This window comes from Humulus lupulus, chromosome 1 (assembly GCF_963169125.1).
Source record: "Humulus lupulus chromosome 1, drHumLupu1.1, whole genome shotgun sequence".
NCBI classification, from domain to species: domain Eukaryota; kingdom Viridiplantae; phylum Streptophyta; class Magnoliopsida; order Rosales; family Cannabaceae; genus Humulus; species Humulus lupulus.
In genome coordinates this window covers 226,901,273-226,917,330 of record NC_084793.1, presented here as the reverse complement: position 1 = coordinate 226,917,330, position 16,058 = coordinate 226,901,273, and the positions used below count along the sequence as shown (strand labels likewise).

The window sequence follows — 16,058 nt, the reverse complement described above, 5'->3', positions numbered from 1 at the left end:
GAATACCACTATTTGATTTGCCTTCAGTTGGTAAACATAGGGCTCATCAATATTTTGTTCAAAGCCATAGGTTTTGATTATCTCATCAAACCTAAGATTCCAGGAATGAGAAGCTTGCTTATGTCCATAAATGGACCTATTCAACTTGCAAACTTTTCCTTCTCGTCCAGCTACTTTAAATCCTTCTGGCTAATCCATTTAAATGACTTCATCAAGCTTTCCATTAAGAAAATCTGTCTTGATGTCCATTTTCTAGATCTCATAGTTGAGAGCGGCTGCTATGGATAGGAGGATGCGAATGGACTTAAGCATGGCTACCGGACTAAAAGTTTCCTCATAGTCCACGCCTTCTCTTTGGGTATAACCCTTTTCAACTAATCAAGCTTTATAAGTCTAGATATTTCCATCAACATCTCATTTCTTCTCGTAGATCCACTTGCACCCAATGGCCCTAAAGTCACTAGGTGCTTCTACAAGATCCCAGATGAAATTTGAGTACATGGACTCCATTTCTTGTTTCATGGCTTCGAGCCATAGTTCCTTTTTAGGGCTAGCCATTGCCTGTATGAAAGACAATGGATTATCATCACTAGTGTCACCAACAACCATATTGGTTACACCATCCAAACCATAGCGAACTGGGTTCCTAGAAACCCTCCCACTACGACGAGGCTCCATGACTATTTGCTCAGGAACAGTGGTATTTTCTTCATTTAAATTGACTTGTGTCAGTTGGACATGAAGAGTGGGAATTTCATCATCAACTCGCGTTGATGACGATGGAACATTGGTTGGAGTCAATTCTTTAACCATCTCCTCTAAAACTACTTTGCTGTGAGATTTAAAGTTCTAGACATAGTCATTTTCCAGAAAAGTAGCATTTGTAGAAGTAAACTCTTTTTTTCTTTTTTCTAAATGACTATAGAAAAGTCCACCTCGAGTACCTTTAGGATAGCCAACAAACATTCAAACTTCAGTTCGCGGTTCTAGCTTCCCCTCCTTTTTCCTCAGGACGTGAGCGGGACACCCCCAGATTCTATAATGGTGTCAACTAGGTTCACGACCATTCTAGCGTTCTAAAGGTGTTTTGGGGATTGATTTAGACAGCACGACATTGAAAATTCCGTTCGTGGTTTCAATTTCATGTCCCCATAACGAAGTTGGTAGAGTTGAGTAACTAATCATGCATCTAACCATTTCCAATAAAGTTTTGTTCCGGCGTTTCGCTACACCATTTTGTTACGAAGTACCTGGGGCAGTAAGTTGTGATAAAATCCCAAGTTCAGTTAAATGATCCTGGAACTGCATATCCAAATATTCTTCACCCCTATCAGATCGCAAGATCTTTAACGTTTTACCTAATTAGTTCTAAGCCATTGCTAGGAATTCCTGAAACTTTGAAAATGTTTCTGATTTCCTATGCATTAGGTAAAGACATGAGTATCTAGAGTAATCGTCAATGAAAGTGACAAAATACTCAAAACCACCCCTGGCTTGTACATTCAAAGGTCCACAAACATATGAATGAACAAGTTCAGGTGGTTCTTTGGCCCTGTCACCCTTTGCAGAGAATGGACGTTTGGTCAGTTTGCCTTCTAGACAAGATTCACAGACAGGTAATTCACCTAAGGTGAGTTCCCTCAAAGGCCCGTCCTTTGTAAGTCTTTGAATCCTATCATAGCCAATGTGACATAGTCTCAAGTGCCATAAATACGTCATATTATCGTTATCGGTCTTTTGACATTTATTGGTCCTAGGTTTAGCTACTTTGAATAAATCATTGTTAAGAGCAAGGGGTTCATTAGGTCGCAGAATATAAAGCCCGTTTTCCAAACATGCAATACACAATTGTGATCCATTGAAAGAAATAGACATATTAAAACTTGTGAAAGTCATAACAAATTGTTCTAATTGCAACATGGAAACTAAAATTAAATTCCTACTAAAATTCGGAATGAAAAAGACATCTTTTAAAATTAAAAATTTATTTCCAAACTTCAGACGAGCTCTTCCTCTAGCTTGGACCGCAACAAACGCTTTGTTCCCAACTCTAAGCTTTAAGCCGCCTTCATCCACTTCCTCCCATGATTCAAGAAGCTGTAAAGAGTTGCAAACATGGTTGGTAGATCCAGAATCAATAATCCAAACAGATTTATCATTCTCTAAAACACATGTTTCTAAGATAAATGAACTATAATCATTACCTTTATTTTTCGCTTCTAGAAACTTGGGGCAATCCTGTTTCAAATGCCCCTTCTCTTTGCAGTGAAAACACTTACCTTTACCTTTCTTGTTTTTCTTGTTCTTCCCCTTAGGCGTATGTGCATTTGGTTGTGCACTCGTCTTTGCAGGCTTGGGGTTGTTGTTTTGTCCACCTTTCCGCTTGTTTCTAGCTTTCGAAGACGAAGCTTGGTTAGCTTTAGCCTTAGTTGGATCAGCAGCAACAACAGTAGTCTTATCTTCTCCTCCTTTACTAGGTCCACCCATGATAGGCTCAATAATCTGAAGCTCGCTCATGAGATGCATCAGACCATAGTTGAGTTGATCACGAATGTGTAGACACGATTCCATTCGAGTATTTACGGTGTCTTCACGTATGTGCGGAGACCGTGCTTTCCAAGCATTTACCGTACCATCACGAGCATTAATGGTGCCATCACTAACGTGTGAACACGGTGCTCGTTCTGGGGATTCCTCAATCATGAAGAATTCGGAGTTGTCACCAATCAACTCTATGTTGATATTCTGCTTCCAATTAAGGAAGTTTTCTCCAGTGAGTTTCTCCATCGAAAGTTGAGAAAGGATGGGAGTAGACTCAGACTTAACTTAAAACTACAAATTACCAATAAAATAGAAATCAATCACATTTGCTCAATAAAACTTCTATTCACACAAATTTCAAGAAATAGCACAACATATACCAAAAATACGTAAGATATGAGAAAAAATACCAAAAATAATCATATCTCTATTTCTTTAGGTTTTTAACTAATCTATAATATCCTTGTCCCGGTTGGCGAGAATCAAAAATACCACTAGTTAAATAGAGTTGTAAACTCATTTAATAATGGACACCACTATTAACAACATACTATTCGATCAAAATAAGAAAACAAAATCTCTTATTTTATGAGCTTGACCCACGGTTTCGATAATCATAGATTTAGTCATAGTAGTCACCGTAGGGGTGAGTCTAGTAGAATTTGACCTATGATTATCTATCTTTCGAAATCTAACCTTGTCAAAATAGCTAATGAACACCTTCCGTAGGGGGACGAATCAAAGCGCATCGAGGCCCCATTAAGCTATTGACTATGTTAAACCGATCGAATAAAATTCTTAAAATAAGCTCATTATTAAATTAAAAAAATAGTATTTTTATTATTTATTTTTAGAAAATTAATGACTATGGTTTTCCAAAAAAATTAAATAGATTAAAATTTTTAAAACCAAAGTCATATAATTTCCTATTAATTCTAAAGTGTCACATTGAAACAAATCCAATTAATTTAGAATTAATTTGTTGCTAATCAATATTTAGGTTTAACTAATATAATGAACCCATACAATTAAGTCCAACTCAGGTAAATGGGCCTTAACAATTGGGCTTGTATGGAGGAGGGCTAGATCCAGTATGTCGTTCCCACTACAAAGGCACACAATCTTCCATACAAGGTCCAAAAGGCAGGAATTTAAACATTCGTTTTATTAATTGTTATTTATTGATTAGGCCCACTATATTCATGCAAAACAAATGGGCATTCACAAGTGGAATCACCCACAAGAGAGGAATTTAAACTTTACATTTTCTAATAGGCTCAAATAAAACCTATCATTTTATGAATATTTTATATGGCAAAAACCATATATCTAACAAACATATGGGCTACTATATGCATCAAAGCCCAATTGCAAAAATACCACGTATAGTGCAGACAAACATGTTATAATTGGATGGGCCTAATCATGTTACTATATGAGAAATTCTATGAATTTATGCAAAAATACCATAATTTATTACATTTGCAAAAATGCCACAATTAATTATCTAGAATTTATCAAAAAAATCAAATTAATAAAAATTTTACAAAAAATAAGTCAATTTAAATGAAATTTATCAACAATTAACAATAGTTAATTTAAATTTCATTTATCAACAATCAACTTGGTTTAGGTTAATTTGAAAAAAATATTCATTTAATTTAAATAGAATTTATAAACAATCAACCAAAGTTAATTTAAGTCCCATTTATTAAAACAAATATTTTATTAATTGGTTAAAAAAAATAATATTTTTCAAAATTTAACCAATTTTAAATTTTAAAATCAATATCTTAACTGTTTTTCAAAAATATCTTGTGTTGTTACAACTATAAGCAAATATTTTAATAATTTTGAAATATAAATATATATTAATAGTTATAACAACCCTAAAATATCTTAAAACAGTTAATCAAATTCAAATATCCATGAAAATATCTAACTAACAATATTCAAATTTAAAATAATTTGAATATTAAAAACTATAGAATAAAAAGATATTTATATTTTCAAATAAAGATTTAATAAAAATATCAATAATTTAAAATAAAATATCTTAAATATCTGATATCTTAATTATAATATTTTAATATATTAAAAGATTTAAAATTAAGTTGTTAGTCTATTTTCATTGTAGAAAATATTTAATTATTTAAATCTCAACTAACAAAAATATCTTATTTAAGAAAAATAATTTTAAATGATAAAACAAAAAAGATATTTTTGGTTTTGATTATAAATAATTTATTTTCACAAATTTTATTTTTCTTAAATTTAAAAAAAATTAAATTTTTTTTTTGGATGAATAGTACCCATGGGTACTGTTCACAGCGCTGGTGGCTGGTGCGCGCATGGGCAGTCAGGCCAAAAATTTTCAAAAAAAGATTTTTGAGAAATTTTTCAAACTAAAACTATTTTCTAATTAATTTTTATCATGTTTTACACAAAATAAAACATATATAAAAATTAATAGCATAGAATACACTACAAAATAACCTAAAAATTGCTAATAATCACATAAAATCAATATGCTTCATAAAAATATGAAAATCCATCCAATTATTCAAACACATCAAATAATCCAATGTTTAACATGTTCATGCATGAAAATAAAGATTATCAAACGCTCTGAGGCTAGTTGTTAGAAACTTTATACATAATCTTTATTTATTTTCATGTAGATCTAATATTAAACAAATTAATATGAGATAGCCTAGAACATGTTTCTAAAATTGAATTCAAAGATAAACAAAGACAATAATACTTACAGTATACGCAGCGGAATGAAAGAGTCCCTCCTTCACTTTCTCTAACCCTTGTATCCTTTCTGTCGCAGAGTATTATCAAGAAAATGAACCGATCTTCTATTTTCTTCACAGTCTTCCAATGTATCCTTATAATCACCTAGACTAGTGTCGCAATTCTCAACACATGAGATAGATACAGAGAGAAGAAAAGAAAATAACAAAGAGGCTTAGAAAATGACTTGTGTTTAGAGAGAATCTAAAACTATCAGAAAACCAGTAATTAAACTTATCTGTTGTCTCAGAAATCTAAACTTCTGACTTCTCTCTAAGCACTCCTTTTATAGACTCAAATAGGCCATTTAATTTAATTAAAAAATCAATAAAATAATAGTCAATTTGAAGCCATAGGTCGAAATTATCATGGGCTTTAGGCCCGTACAATTTCCCATTTGATTATAAGCCCATTTGTTTTCTATTGATTTAATTAATTAAATAATCATTTAAATCCTTTATCAAATTAATTATTTATAATTTGAACATTGATTTAAACTTATTTATTAATTTAGATACCAATTTATCTTAATTAATAAATCTTCCATAATTTCTCATTTCTTCTAAAAAATACATAACTCTGTGAAACTATCCAAAATTGACCTACTCAACTTTGATAATTCTAATTGATAATTAAATTAATTAATTGAGACTATCTAGATGATTTTATCCAAGGTACAATGGGGACCATGGGCCTATGAAATCAAGCTCCAATAAGTTATCATAAATCTAACAAATAAATTTACTACCTTATTAATTCCTCGTGACTCCACTATAGACTCGGAATTGCACTCTCAAATTCGTAGAACGCTCTATAACGAATATAGATACGCTAATAATTATCCATTGTTACAACCATAATTGTCAATCAATCCTCTATAGACGGTCTAAAATGAGAAAGGACTAAAATACCGTTTTACCCCCTCATTGTATTTTATCCTTAAAACACTAGGTTCCTTGTAAATGATATTTCAGTAAACTAATTTAATTACTGAAATTAGATCTCTATCATTTAACACCTTGAACTAAACTAAAAGGAAACCATCGTTTCACTTCTTCATCAGAAACTATAGATGTTCATATCTATGATTAACACTCCCAGTCAATTATACTACTGAGTTCCCGAGATGTAAGTATGGGCTAGTCCGTAGGGTAAGCTGGTAACGAATAAGTCAAAGAACTCAAATAATACAATCAATGAGAATACTAACCACTCAGAATTGAGATTGAATTGACCTATGGTCAACTATATGATATGATTAGCATAGATAATAACAGCATGTTTGCTTGTCTTATCAACTGTCAATATCAGTCCAGTCCGATGTAACAAATACATCCGATCTTATCTACTTTGCTAATATTCTGGAAAGAACATAACACTGTAATGTGTAAGTAGATCATATCGTAGATTGGCAAGTCGGTGTAAATTTTGTGCACTGACTAATCTTAGGACTAACTTATTTTGAACATATAATCATATTTATATTTTACTGTGATTACGTCACTATAAATAAGATTAGCTATATGCTCGGGATTTAATAGAAGTTTATATTAAACAAATAATCATGAAAATAAACACATGTGAGCAAAGTGATTGACCAAGTCAAAAAAATGATTTCTATTCTTTTATTGATTATAAAATGAGATTACAAAGAATTTGAGTTTTAATTAGGGCATAAAACCCTAACAAAAAATTCATATTTACATTTTTAGTATATCACATTTATATATACATAACTTAGGATATAATTTATTTGACGCACTAGCATTATTTATCTCATTTAAAAGACCTTTCTTATTTTATTTCGAAATTCCAGCAACTATTTATTTATTCAAAATCACAAATTTGGATTAAAAACTATATTTTTCTTCATAAAATATATAGAAAAATCTGCTTGTATTAATTGGATAAAAACACAATTTAAATGTGAAATAAACATGCATTTTTGTTTACATATACTCATATATCATTTTGAGGCATCACTTAAGCATATCAAACACACTACAAATAATTCGGCATTTACCTACCAATTATTTACCTACATATATTTATTGGTAGCTAAAGACTTCTTTTACCTACGATTATATTTTCGTAGTGACTATTGGTAGGGGATTCCTTAAGAAAACTTGTGGGGCTATAAAATTTATTATTACCTACCATTAGTATCGGTAGGTATTAGATTTACCTACGATTATTTTTGTTGGGAAATTTTTTAACGATTCCCGCTTATTTTTCCCTCCCATTTTTACATAATTAAAAAAAAGGTGATGTGACTGCTGACATGTGATGAATATGGTGACATGTCAAGTGACAAATACATGTGGGCATATCACTACGTGACACGTGGGACTAATAATGTATTTTAAAAAATAAATTATAAAATTATATAAATTAAAATTTAATTAATATTATTTTTAATTTAATATATTTTTATATAAACCTAAAATCTATCTAACCCTAACATTTATCTCTCAATCTCTCATCTGTCGCCTCCCTCACTCACGATCTCTTCTCCATTTTCGACTCCCTCTCACCAGATCTCACATCTGTCGCCTCCCTTACTCACGACCTCTTCTCCATTTTTGGACTCTGTAGAGTCTAAGAACTTTACTTAGCTAAGATAGATAGTAGTATGATAGTATGTATAGTATTATCATTGTTACTGTGGATTTTTGGTTCAGACCGGGAATTATTTGGACACTCATAGTAGTACTTATAGATTTTCTAAGTTTAATCTATAGTTTAAGAATATTAAGTTAACCTAAGGTTTGATTAATGTGACTGATATTAAGGATTATATTTATTATATTATAAGGTTTAGACATCAACCAATAGGATTTTAAGCACATGTTATGAATGGTGATTAAGGATTAAGTATTTTTGAGGATTAAATTTAATAAGGAGTAAAGTTTGAATGTTATAGGGTCAGTCAGCAGCTTTGAATACGTTGAGGGTTTAGTCAAGGCTGTTTACTCCATTCAAACTTAGCTAAAAATGTGTAATTTCGTGTTTAATTATTCAGCGTGTGCCGATATATCGCAGCTATAGGGGGCGATATATCGCAGTACGTAGATACGGAAAACACGAGACGATGCACGGTCGCCTCGGGCATACTAGCCCAGGCGATATATCGCCTACAGGGGGCGATATATCGCCTCCTCCAGTATGTTTTCAAACGTTTTTGAATTCATTTCCTTTCAGCCATTCAAACTCCTTCAACAGTCCAGCATCTTTTGAACGAGTCTTCAGCCTCTGCTGAACGATTATTCAAATGATTTTCACCTAAAAAGCCATTATTTTTATTCAAGTAAAATCAAGATACTTTCAATCCCAAACTCTATAAATAGGACCTAGTACCCAGCCATTTCTTCACCTTTTACTCTAAGTTCAGAAGATGCTAGTGCTAATTGAGTGTGAGAGTGTAAACACCTGGTTTGGGAAAATCATAAGCTTAAACATCATAAGCTTATCAAACACTTTGGGAAGTGAGGTTCTATAGTATTTCGGTTGAGGTGTAGATTGGTCTTTCAAGTCTTTGAGGTAAACCCGAAACTCTAGTTCATTTGATTTATGTTTCCCTTCTCTTAGTCTTCTACTCAGTTTCCTAACCTCATTCTTATTTTGGTTAGGAATCCAAGTTCTTAAGCACATAAGTTGTGGTAAGCATAATTCTCAATGGTTTAGTCTTCCTATTCATTTTCATTTCTTCTTCTTCTTAAGACTCACTCTTTCTCATATGGTTTTAGGAGTGTTCCAAAAGTCCCAACTCAGTCCATTATATCCCGGTAACTTTGGTAAGGAAAATAGGCTAGAATCTATATGTTTATGTTTATGTTATCTTATGTGTTATGTTATGATATGTTATGAATATGTTATGAATGTGTATGTTTGTAGGCTTGGGCTTATGCCCTTTTTGACTAACAAGACCCCAAAAAGATTGTGGGCATATGCCTATTTAGCTGGTAGGACCCCACTAATCTCATGGGCATAAGCTTGTTTAGTCTAAGGGACCCCAAGTAATAATGGCCATTATAATAAGTGTATTATGTGTTATGATATGTCTTTACGTTATTATGAAATTGATGTGTATGACTATGTGTTAGATTTTTCCTTGCTGGGCATTAGGCTCATTCCTTTCTGTTTTATGTGCAGGAAAATAAGCTTTAGAGGCGGTAAGATTCGTGACGCTTAGAGGATGTGTATCGATGGTGAATGGAGTCAAGGAGCTGAGCGTTATTCGATTCGAGGATGTAGTCTTGTTTATGTTTTTATGGTTTTAAATGTATTTTCCGCATTTTCTATGTAACTCTTTTCACTTAAGTTATTTTTGTTTTAAAGACAATGGGTACCCATATCCTACTAAATTTTATGAAAGTAACCTTTGTTTCTACAAGTTTATAATAAATTATGGTATTTTCGCAAATGTATGTTTTAGTAAGACTTTGTATGTATAGTTCGATAATGGTCCAAGAGTCTAGATTAGTGGGTCATTACAGACTCCCTCTCAACATCTCTCTCCCATTTTCGAACCTCTCTCTGTGGTCGATTGGCATTTTCAGACCTCTGTCCATGGTCATCGACACTTGCTCTGAGCCGCTGCCATTTTTCTTCGAATCTCCGAACTGCCACCATCATCCTTCGAACCCCTGAGCCGCCACCATCATTGTTCACTTCTCTAAGTCGCTGCCATTGTTGTTGAGTTATCTGAGCTGCCTCCATCATTTTTGAGTTCTCTGAGAAACCTCCATCTTTGTTGAGTTCTCTATGCCACCACCATTGTTGGTCAATTCTCTTTGGGCAATTTTTCATTTTCAGACTTGTGTAATTCCTTTGTAATTACTGTTGGTAATGTCTCTGATTGTTTGTTTAAGGTTTGATTTTGGTTTCTTTAGAGGCTTTGATTATTTCGAATTGGGTGGATTGGCCTGGCTTTGAGATTTTTCAGGTGGCTTTTATGTTGGATTGGTGGCTATAAATTTTTTGAAAGTTTGGTTTTTGGTGGCTTTGAGTTTCGAACAAATTGGCTTGGTGGCTTTGAGGTATAAATCTATGATTTTTTTTATTAAATCTCCACTAATCTGAAAGATTAATGATGATTCATTTTTCGGAGGCTTTGTTATTTTTGTTGTGAGGCTTTGTTATTGTTGTTCTGAGGCTTTGTGAATGTTTTGAGAAAATTCTGTTTTGTTGATTACTGTGTTTTGGGTGTGTTTCAGGTCTGAGTTGTTTCATTGTTATTTAGTTGTGATTTTGTTTAGAGTTTTTCAGTTATGTGTCACTGTTGTAATCTGATTTATGTTTTCGTTGCTATGCTTTGAGAAAATTCTGTTTTTATGATTACTGTGTTTCAGATCTCAGTTGTTTCACTGTTATTTATCTATGATTTTGTTTAGAGTTTTTCAGTTATGTGTCATTGTTGTAATCTAGTTTATGTTTTCATTGTTATATTCTAGTTTATTTTTTTTAATTGTCCTTAGTCTTTGAACTGTTATTTGTGTTGGGGTTTTTTTTATGCTCAGAGACTTCTCCTATGCTTTCTTATTTTGAAGAGAAATGCTTTTTACATTACTTTGTGTATATAAATCTAGTTATTTGTTTCTGAATAAAATTTTGAACATTTATTTATACTTGTATAAATTTTGTATCTTTGTTTATTCAGTTATTAATTTTTTAGGTACTTAGTTATTTATTTTGCTATTTTTTCCATTCTTATAAAAAAAGATTGGGGAATTAAATTGGAAATCTATCTACCTTATTTGCTATGTTCAAAATCTGCATCTTTTTTTGGATATGTCTTGATTTATATATATATATTATCTGTCTTGTTTTAATTTTTTTTTTTTTGGCCTATGATGTTTAAAAATGATTATGATTGTTATGTTTGGTAATTATGTGGCTTCTTGTGCCCATATATATATATATCAAGTCATGTAAATGCCCTTACTAATTCATATTATATAAATTTCTGAAATCTTTGTGATGATCAAAGTGGGAATATTTTCTTGATCAAGAAAAGATATATTATTGATCAAACAATCAGAAACAACCTAAAGGCTGGAGCAAAGAACTCCCCCTCAATTACAAACTAGAGATAAAATGGATCATCAATTTCTCTCTGAAAGACAGCTTTTTAGTTCTAATGCTAAAACTAGAAACTCTAGCTTTGACTGATTCTTTAATCAAGGAATCTAAGTGATAAACAGAATAACAACTACTTTCAAAACAACACTTATTTATATTAAGCCAGAGGTAGTAAACAGAAGCAGCCAGAGCAGCTGAAACTACCCGAGCCATGCAGCCTTTTCTGGTTTCATTCAGCCAGATGCACCAGTCATTAAACTTCTCAGGCTAGATGAAATCTCCCAGCCAGCCAGCAACAACTTGAAACACTCTCTTGGAAAATATACAGTCAAAAAAGAGATGAGAGTGGCTTTCCAATTTAGACTCACAGACCGGACAAGCCAGACAAGAAACTGATATGTGACAGTAATGCAACAAGTCCCTAGTGAGTAATTTCTGGTTGATCACCTGCCACAATATGAACCTATATTTGGGCACTGAAAGCTTGCACCAAACCGCCTTCATACTATTAATGGGATTACCAGGAATTGATAGCAGATACAACTTATTCAGTTGGAGTTTCCCCTGTATGACAGCTGCATTCAAGGTCGAGCTAGATAGAGTTTTACTCAGCTTGATCAACTTTTTCCAGTACCAGCTGGAATCTTGATGCAGAACATAGTCCCAAATCTGGTCCCCTTTTAAATAGATACAATTCACCCATTTAACCCATAAGAGGTCCTGCTTAGAAGAGATAGCCCAAATGTATCTTGCAAGTTTGATTTTGTTCCAGAGATGCCCCTCTTTAAAGCCTAAACCACCATGACTTTTAGGCTGGCAAACTTGATCCCAGGACGTTAAGTGAAACTTTCTTCTGGTACCTTTAACTCCCCACAAAAAATTCCTGCAAAGACAATCTATCTCCTTAATGACTCTTTGAGGCAAAAGAAAGATGCTCATCCAGTAATTCCTTATCCCCAACAAGACAGAATGAATAAGCTGCACACAACCAGCATAGGACAGATTTCTACTGGCCCAACCATGTAATCTCAGCCTTATTTTCGTAAGAATTAAATCACATTCCATAGCCTTCCATTTGGTAGGTCTCAACGGCATGCCAAGATAAATCAATGGAAATGACCCTTCTATCAATTTAGAAAGATTCAGCAGAGAAGCTTTCTCTGAATCTGAAATGCCTCCAAAATATATTCGGGACTTAAGGTTATTAATGAACAAGCCAGATGCATCAGAGAAGGCTTTAAAAGAATTTTGAATAATCTGAATAGAATTAGCATTTGCTTTGCAAACAAGAAGTAAATCATCAGCAAAGCAAAGGTTAATAATATTCAAGGATTTGCATAAAGGGTGAAATCTGAACTTTTTATCCTTAGAAGCCTCATGAAGGACTCGAGTAAGGTATTCCATTACTAATACAAAGAGTAAGGGAGAGATAGGATCACCTTGACGAAGCCCTTTACCTCCCTGAAAACTGCCTTAGATCCGACCATTCATGAGTAAGCAGTAGGATGAGCCTTTAAGATAGATCATAACCCACCTAATGAACTGGCCAGGAAATTTGAATGCTTTCAGCAAGTTTTCTAAAAAATCCCAGTCGATGGAATCATAGGCTTTACTGATATCTATCTTCATCAAGCAACGAGGAGAACTTTGTCTTCGATTATAACCCTTAATTAGATCTTGAAGAATGAGGACATTATGGGCAAGAGATCTATTCTTAACAGAAGCCCCTTGATTTTGATTGACCAGCTTAGGAAGAATAGAAATCAGTCTGTTACAAAGCATTTTTGAGATGCACTTGTACAGAGTAGTACAACAAGCGATAGGTCTATACTCAGTAGCATTTGTGGGATGATCAACCTTAGGAATGAGAGCTAAAATAGTACTATTCAATGACTTAGGAATATATCCTGTGTCAAAGAACTCAAGAACTGCCTTAGACACTTCTTTCCCTATGTCTGTCTATAGACTTTTAAAGAAACCAGCTCCAAACCCATCTGGACCAGGGCTTTTGATAGCATTTATACTAAACATGGCAGTTTTGACATCTTGATAAGAGAAAGGTTTAATCAGCTCTACTTGGGTCTTCAAATTTCATAATCGGACCCAAGTCTATTATTGAAGAATCTATATGACCTGAAGCTTTACTTGAGCAACCCAAGAAAGACTGAAAATGCTGAACAAAGTGGTTAATCACCTTTGGATAACTATCTTCTACTCTGCCTCCTTCAGTTACAAAAGACACTATCCTGTTATTGATTTTCCTTTTCTTCATACTAGCATAAAACATGGAGGAGTTTTCATCACCAAAATGGAGCCAATCTATCTTACTCTTCTGATAAAGAAAACAAGCATAGGCTTTCTCCTGCTTCTTAAATTCTAGAAAAGAGGATTTTTCAGCTGAACTTAAGCTTTGATTTTTCGGGTCAGAGAAAAGGTTAGATCTAGCTTGTTGATAAACTCTTTTGCTTTCCTCATACTTCCTGACAACATCTCCTATAACCCTCCAATTAAACTTCTTCAGCTCATACTTAAGCCGAGAAAGCTTCCAATCTATCTGATCCAATCCTCGGCCCTCAGCCTTTAAAGGCTTATACTAGTTAGCCAAGACTGTTGGCTCCACATATTGTAGAAACAAAATGGTTGCATACCCTCTTTTTGGACTGATAATTGCTTCAAAATTATAACACAGTGATCTGAAACTACCTCCTAATTCGCTATTGCAATGACATTAGGAAAAGAATCTAGCCAATCCTCATTGAAGAACACTCTGTCTAACTTGGAAAAAATACGATTTCCCCCTTCCTGATTGTTCGACCAAGTATAAAACGAACCCAGAATCTTCATTTCTTCTACTATGCCAAGATCAAGCCAATGTCTAGCATCTTCTAGCTCTTTCATTGTTATAGCCTTACCTCCCATTCTATCTTTTGAATAAAAAACAGCATTGAAATCACCTACAATTAGCCAAGGTTTAACAAGGAAAGTTAAATTGGTTAGCTCAGACCAAAGAGTTCTCCTGGCCTCCAGCTAGTTAGAGCCATAAACAACAGTAAGGAAAAAAGCTTGGTCTGTAGCACATAGCCGAACCCTACAATGGAGAAATTGAACATGATCCTTTATTACTTCTATTTTAACCCAACAGGCCTTCCAAATCAAAAGAATTCTGCCCTCCAATCTCGAACTGCTATAGTAGTCCCAACCCAGAAAACTAGTACCCATAACCTCCTTAATCTTCTATCCTTTAAGTTTAGTTTCAAGAAGAGCCCCAATATCAATTTTATTCAACTTGCAGATATCTAAAATGGACATCTGCTTATTCCTCTTATTTAACCCTCTAACATTCCAGCTCATTAAGTTGAAACTCTCCATTCAAGTTCAATAACGGGGAAGGGTCAATGAGTACCTGCTGCTGTTCTTGAAGAACACTTAATGAATTCCTTGTTTTCTGGGATGGAGCTGGATTTTTTGGTGTCAGAGTCCCTAATTTTTTCGGATAAGCCCACCCTTTATCTTTTGGAAGCTCCTCAAGTTGAGACCCATCTTTCTCCTTTGATTGAGCGTGAGCTGAAGATGTCTGAACAGCCTCTGAAATACTACCAATCTCTTTAGGTTCAGTATGGTCAGCTACTGGTGCTTTCAAAACCTCCTTCTTCCTCCAAATGGCTCCATTCACAAACTTGCAAGAAGTAGCTGTGTGTCCCAACTTTTTACATTGGGAACACTTCGTGGGTAGCCACTCAAAATCAATCAATTGATCCATAACTTTATCTCTCTCATTGATATAACTAATATACTGAGGAACTGTTTCTGAAATCTCCATGTCCACTAAAACTCAAGCGAATTTTATCATCGATCTGTCTTTGGTGATCTTATCTATCATTATAGGTTTCCCTATTGTGCTAACAAGAGCACTCAAAAAATTTATTCCCCAATATTGTAACCCAAGATCTGGAAGCCTGATCCATACTGGTACCGATTTTATTGATTTCAAAGAATCAATATCAGTTGTCCATGGCCTAAGAACTACTGGCTTCTTGTCAAAATGTACCACCCCTGATTCTAGAACCAAATCACGAGTTGCTTCACCTTTGAATTTGACCATAGTGAAACCAGAATTCATTCTTGCCACATGTTCAACCCCTAGCTTCCCCCAAATGCGATTGATGAATCCTTCAAAAACTGATAATGGAGGATTAGCACCAATCACCACACATATCAAGGCAGACTTCCAGAATGAGGCTTCTACTGCGATTTCCTCAATATCCAACTGAACAATTTTTTTACCATCCTTCTGAAGAGGTTCCTTAAATTACAGTTTTGTACACCCATGTGAGGGAAGAGATTCCCTAAATCGAGACCAGGTTTCCTTAGCAGCTTCTTGGAATGATTGGGCCTCTACCTCCTCCGCCCACGATGATGAACCCAAATCAGGAGTAGATTGATTTACCTGAGAAGGAGCTATCTCCTCATTACCAGCTATCTCAGGGATCTCTGAATTCATATTCTCTATGTCTACAGTCTCGCTATCCTTCCCTGATGGAGGCAAAACAGCTGAATCATCATTGGATGAAGGGAGCTCCTCCCTAGCTTCTTGCTGAACTAGCTTCTGCACAAGTTTTCGTCTCCGCGACATGGCA

The 16,058-nt window shown here is 34.1% G+C and overlaps 1 protein-coding gene across 1 annotated transcript; it reads right to left on the bottom strand.

Annotated features, from left to right (window-relative positions):
- Positions 1 to 11,688: 11,688 nt before the first annotated feature.
- LOC133830374 (uncharacterized) lies at positions 11,689 to 12,825 on the bottom strand. The gene has a single exon (XM_062260351.1). The coding sequence runs from the start codon at positions 12,823 to 12,825 to the stop codon at positions 11,689 to 11,691; it is 1,137 nt and encodes a 378-aa protein (XP_062116335.1).
- Between the last annotated feature and the right edge of the window lie 3,233 nt (positions 12,826 to 16,058).

Excerpts from the sequence above, each read along its gene's own strand:
- LOC133830374 (XM_062260351.1), bottom strand. The coding sequence starts at position 12,825 with ATGGAATACCTTACTCGAGTCCTTCATGAGGCTTCTAAGGATAAAAAG.